The 6134-nt window shown below is 34.3% G+C and overlaps 1 protein-coding gene across 1 annotated transcript in view; it reads right to left on the minus strand.

Annotated features, from left to right (window-relative positions):
* The window catches only part of XKR9 (XK related 9), a 32859-nt gene extending 30705 nt beyond the window's left edge, over positions 1-2154 (minus strand). Inside the window, exon 1 of the mRNA XM_019625994.1 lies at positions 1609-2154. Within this exon, the coding sequence (XP_019481539.1) occupies positions 1609-1880 (272 nt within the window). The 5' untranslated portion in view covers positions 1881-2154. The remainder of the gene's footprint in view (positions 1-1608) is intronic.
* Positions 2155-6134: the final 3980 nt, after the last annotated feature.

Consider the following 6134-nt stretch of genomic DNA (forward strand, 5'->3'; position numbering starts at 1 on the left):
TAATGAAATCAGTCACGTAGCTATCATGAAAAAGTTTTCAGGGGGAAGGAACAGCTAGTTCAAAAGTCTAATGCACTAGATTTTGACCATCTCTTCCAGAAACAAAAGTTCCACAAAATGTTGGCACAGATTCCTTAGCATGGATATTTTGTATGTGTTTAATGTGTGTCCAAGTCCTGTTCTAACATCCTTCTAAAAAATGCCATTTCTTAAGCTTTATTATTAGGGGGGGAAAAAAAACACTGCACATATAGTAGAAGAATAGGTAGTAATAATAGTACTTGCCATTTCCGAGTGTTTACTGCATGTGAAGTGTTTTACATATATTATTTCATTTAATCTTTACAAATCCCTATAAGAAGGGTATCATGGGCCCCATTTTACAGGTCAGAAAACTGAGGTTTGTAGATGTTGGGTATTTAAGTGAGCCATCTCTAAAGAGCAAACCGATTTTTAACTGTAGATGATTTCCTTAAAATGACAGACTATAATACCTAAGCACTTCATGTGAGCATTTCTTAATCACTCTCCCCACAAAGACAGCTTCCTTTACCTGGCAGGGATATGAAAAACACTAGCAATTTTGAGTCAAGTTTTATAAGATGGGAGAAATAATTTCCAAGAAACTTATTAATTGCATTATTGGTAGAACATCAGACCCTAAAGACTAATCTGAAATGACAACTTCTACATCCCTAATTTAGTGAGGCAGGACATAATGCCAACTGGAAAGAAACCTACACAGCAAGATAGTAAATACAGCAGATCTCTTAAGAAGGCCCGCTCTGTCAATAACCACATAGTATAACTTGTGTGAAGGACAGTTCATCTCTATCCCTACAGCTGGTCACTGTTCCAATATCACCTTACAAGAAAAAATGCCACCTACAAAATTTGAGTTCCTAGGGAACTTGTGACGTTAAGTTAATTGCACAGTTTCAATTCAATTTCATTCAGAGGTCAACCCAGCTGTGTGACTATCTGGCTGCCAGCCAAAATATACAACCTTTGCCCACTGTACATGATCTCTTTGCAATAAAGCACGTATTTAAAAAGTAAAAAGTAGAAAACTTTCAGTTGTTGAATAAATTTAACACATGGAAACATACTTACTTGTCCAATTTGAAAAGTCTTCTTTAACTCAAAGTCCCGTCCAGCAAAATCTTCATCCTGGNGAAGCAACGTCCTCCACAACTAGACTGAAGAACAAAACAACAGCAACTTGTCTGTTCCCTTTCCCCCAATTCCCCAGCACTGTTCCCATCCCCACAATTCCCAAATAAAAAAAAAAAATTAAAAAATACCAAAAAAGAAAAAAAAAAGAAAACAAACGATTCACAATACATAGAAATGAGTCTTTCTCCTTCCCATAAAAAATTGAGTACACATCAGAAAAATTAATTAGGTAAACTAAAACATTCTACTAATAGACCTGGAAAATTCTGACAATACAGCAATGACTCATAGAAGCACCGATAAGGAGCAAGTAACCTTTGTTACTAACATGCAAATAGGGGACCTTTGTACATATGACGACTTAGATACAAAAAAATAGTTTCTGTTCGCATGAAAGAAAAATAGTGTTAATGATCAAAAGTGTATGCTCACCTTGTAAAAACTCCTCCTTGCAAGCAATGCAGTAGGAGAAAACAATGCTGACTTTCTTGGCCTGCTTTCTTTAAATCAGCCTTGAACCAAGAATAACTAAAACACTGGACCACAAGTGTTCCAAACAGCATAAAGCCTACTGTTAAAGCACCAAAAACATATTGTCCTTCACGGAAAAACCTGACAGATACCCAGATGTCCACAATTAAATCAGTGACATAGATTATAATGCCAAGAACTGACATCATAAAATTCAATTTAGTATATTTCATTATGAATCACTATAGCTATCTGCTGTCTACTTTCTTCTCTCATACAAAAAGAAAAAAAAATACCAGCAAAAATATTAGTGCATTCTTTAGTATAGCACTAAATTTTAATCTACTCACTAAATCTATTTGGGAGAATAAATATTATGAAATTAGAACACTACAATCAAAATGACTAACTTTAACTTTCTTTTCTAAATCTCAAATGTAGGTCCAGTGTTACAAGGCTTTAGTTACTCTTCAGTTTCACAGTGATCTTCATTACAGGTGACAACACCTAAAACAAAACATATATTATACATGTAAGATTCTAAAACTCTTGAGTATAATATTAAAAAGCCTGAGCCATGACTTTATCAAAGCTCTTTTTTTAAAAATAATAATATATTATCACTAAATATCATTCTTATAATAGCTTTGGAAAAGTAAAGTCTTAGAAATATACTTACTAATTGACAACTTCCTCTCTGCCTGTTTACCTTTTAGAAAACATAACCTACCCACAAAGATATATTTATCACAGGACCATTACAGCAAAAAATTGGACACAATCTGTGTCAACATAAGAGCCTGGTAAAGTAAATAATGGTAGATTCATAAAATGGAATATTACAAAGCTATTAAAAATATATCTACAAAGTTACAATATCTGTGAAAATTCTTAATATCCTCTTGATCCAGGAATTCCATCTAGGAATCAAGTCTAGAGAAATATTCACAAATGCACACATATATATGCTCTTTGCAGAACTTTTTTTTTATAAAAGCAAAAAATCAAAAAGTACCTGAATGACAATTGAAAGGCCCAGTTCAACCAATTATGGTAAATGCATTCTAAAGAATACACCATGCAACCTTTAAAAAGAATGAAGTAGCTTTGTATAACCTGATTTCAAAAGATCTCCAAGACGTAATAAGTGAAAAAAAAATGTCAGAAGGATAAACATAGCATTTATGGTTTTTAATTATATATGGAGAGGGGAAAAGGGTTGGGACTAGAGAGCAAATGCAACATCGATACTTTAAGTATACTTTTATATTGCTTGAGTCTTTTACAGTAGACTTGTACTCATGCATTACATAATTTCTTAAAATAAAAAAAATAGTAAATGATGATTACAAAGAATTTTGATGACTGGAGAAAATGTTTATGCTACTAATGATAGCTAACATTTACTCACACTATGTGCCAGGCATTGAACTAAATGTAACATGTTAAATGTCCCCATTTAATTATTACATCAAACTTGGGAGGTAGATGCTATTATTACGATTTCTATTTTATAAATCTAGGCTGAATGCAATCTACAGATGAGATTTGTCTGACTCAACAGTGGGGTTTTTTTTTTATTTTCCTAATTAATTGCCAACATTTCATTTTTTAAAAATCCAGACTTTTCACTGCTATCAAAACACACACACACACACACACACACACACACACACACACAAAGATCTGCTACACTCGACTACCATTTCTACCTTAGCAGTGGGTGGCCCCCTCGATGGGGCATGCTCTCTCAAGTTCACCACAGTAGCCAGCCACCCAACTCCAGTCATTTCAACAGCTAGGTCTCAATACTAATGTAGCTATCTACTGGCTGTGTGTCCTTAAACATGTTATTTTATCTCTTTGTGTCTTATTTTCTTCATCTGCAATACAGAGATTATAATGGTATACACCTCTTATAGGGTTGTTGTGAAGGTTCAGAAGGGTAATACATATAATACAATACATATCAACTTATAACATAATACATATAAACTTCTAGGAATGTACTTGGCACATAGTCAGGGCTCAGTAAATGTTAGTTACCATCATTATCTTACCTGCCTATCTGATTCCTGTAAGCATCTGAGTTTGCAATCTTTGACTTCACTTTCAATAATATTAAGTGAAAAAGTACTATGGTATGATCTCAAAACTTTGAAAATGCAAAAATAAGTATGACTGGAGACATACAAAAATGTTAACAATGGTTTTATTTGGTGAATTAATGGTGTTACAGATTAATTTTTTCTTCTTCATTCTTTTCTATATGTATGGATAGAATTGTTTCCCTGCAAAATCATGTTAGAATTCTAAACCCCAATGTGACTGTATTTACAGACAGACCTTTAAGGAGGTAGTTATGGTTAAAAAAAAAAAAGTCATAAAGATGGGGCCTTAATCCAATAAGACTGGCGCTCTTATAAGAAAAAGAAACACCAGAGCTCTACTTCCGTCCCCGTGCCCCAACACACACAGAGGAAAGCCATGTGAGGACACAAGAAAACAGCCATCTGAAATGGAAGAGGGGCATCACCATGAACCAACTATACTGCACCTTGATCTTAGCTTTCCAGTCTCCAGAACTACAAGAAAATAAATTTCTGTTGTTGAAGCCCCCAGGTCTGTGGTGGTCTGTTATTGCAGCCCTGGTAGACTAACACCTTTATGTTCTATAAAGAACATTTGTTACTTTAAAAACAAGGAGGAAAAAGTGTTACTAAAAACACAAACTAATACAGTGTTCTTGCCATGTTACCACTCACAAGTATTTTGTTTAAAAGTCTTCAGAATAATTTAAAAGGTTTTTCATTCTTACTACAGAGGGAAAAAAAGTTCATAATCACTANGACACCTAGATAGTGTGGACAGGAGCTCTATCCCGGTACCCTGGCTGACCTGCAAAGTCGCCACAGTGCATTCCTAGCCGCCCAATCCTGAGCTATGCCAATAAGACCAAAAAGGGCACCATAGCACACACACAACAGGCTGCCCAATGTGGACCTTGCTCCAACCACAGACAACCAGATTAACAGGGAAATACCACACCCATGCACACTGGGCCACCCTGCATCCAACATAGGAGCACCTAAACGTATAAAGCAAAAATTAACAGACATAAAGGAAGAAACTGACAGTATTACAATAATAGTAGGGGACTTTAATACCCAATTTATATCAATGGATAGATCATTCAGACAGAAAATCAATAAGGAAACAATAGTCTTAAACATTACATTAGACCAGATTGACTTAATAGATATTTACAGAACATTTCATCCAAAAACTGCAGAATAATAAAAAATAAAAATAAATAAAAATATATAAAATAAAAAATAAAAACAAAACTATGATCTTAGGGGGCCGGCCGAGTGGCTCAGTTGGTTAAAAGCTTGCTCAAGAGTTTGAGCTCTGAGCAACAGGGTCGCAGATTTGATTCCCGGCCCGAGCTGAGCTTCTGCTAAGCTGACAACAGGTGGCAGGATGTCTCAGCTAAAAAAATATATAAAAAAATAAATAAAAACAAAAACTGCAGAATACACTTTCTTTTCAAGTGCACACGAAACATGCTGCAAAACTGATCACATATTAGGCCACAAAACAAATCTCAACATATTCAAGAAGATTAAAATCATATCTAACATTTTTTCCAACCACAACAGTATGAAACTAGATATCAACTACAAGAAGAAAACTGGGTGGGAAAAAAACCAAACACATGGAGATAAAACAACATGCTACTAAACAACCAATGGATCAAAGAGGAAATTAAAAAAAATACCTGGAGACAAATGAAAATGAAAACACAACTTCCCAAAACCTATGGGATGCAGCAAAAGCAGTTCTAAAGAAGGAAGGTCATAGCCATACAAGCCTAACTCAAAAATGAGAACAATATCAAATTAACAACCTATCTTTACATCTAAAAGAATTATAAAAAGAAGAGCAAACAAAATCTAAAGTAAGCAAAATGAAAGAAATAATAAAGGTCCAAGCAGAAGTAAATGAAATAGAGACTAAAAAAATAATAGAAAATATCAATGAACCTAAAAGCTGGTTCTTTGAAAGATAAACAAAATTGACAAACCTTTAGACAGACTAATCAAGAAAAAAGGTAAGAGGACCCAAATAAATGAAATCAAAAATAAAAGAGAAGTTACAACTGACAAAATAGAACTACAAAGTATCGTTAAAGAATACTGCAATTATTCTCAGACTGAGAAGGACCAATACCATATCATTTCACTTATATTTGAATCTAAAGAATAAATGAGCAAACAAAACAGAAATAGACTCAGAGATGTAGGGAAAAAAAGAAATTGATGGTTGCTAGATGGGAAGGGAGAGGAGATGGGGAGGTGAAGGGATTAGAAAGTGCAAATTAGTAGACACAATATAGCCACGGGCATATGAAATACAGTATGGGGCATATAATCAATAATGTTGTAAAGATTATGTAGGGTGCCAGATGGGCACTGGACTTATCA

This window comes from Hipposideros armiger, unplaced genomic scaffold, assembly GCF_001890085.2.
Source record: "Hipposideros armiger isolate ML-2016 unplaced genomic scaffold, ASM189008v1 scaffold_650, whole genome shotgun sequence".
In the NCBI taxonomy this organism is placed as follows: Eukaryota; Metazoa; Chordata; class Mammalia; order Chiroptera; family Hipposideridae; genus Hipposideros; species Hipposideros armiger.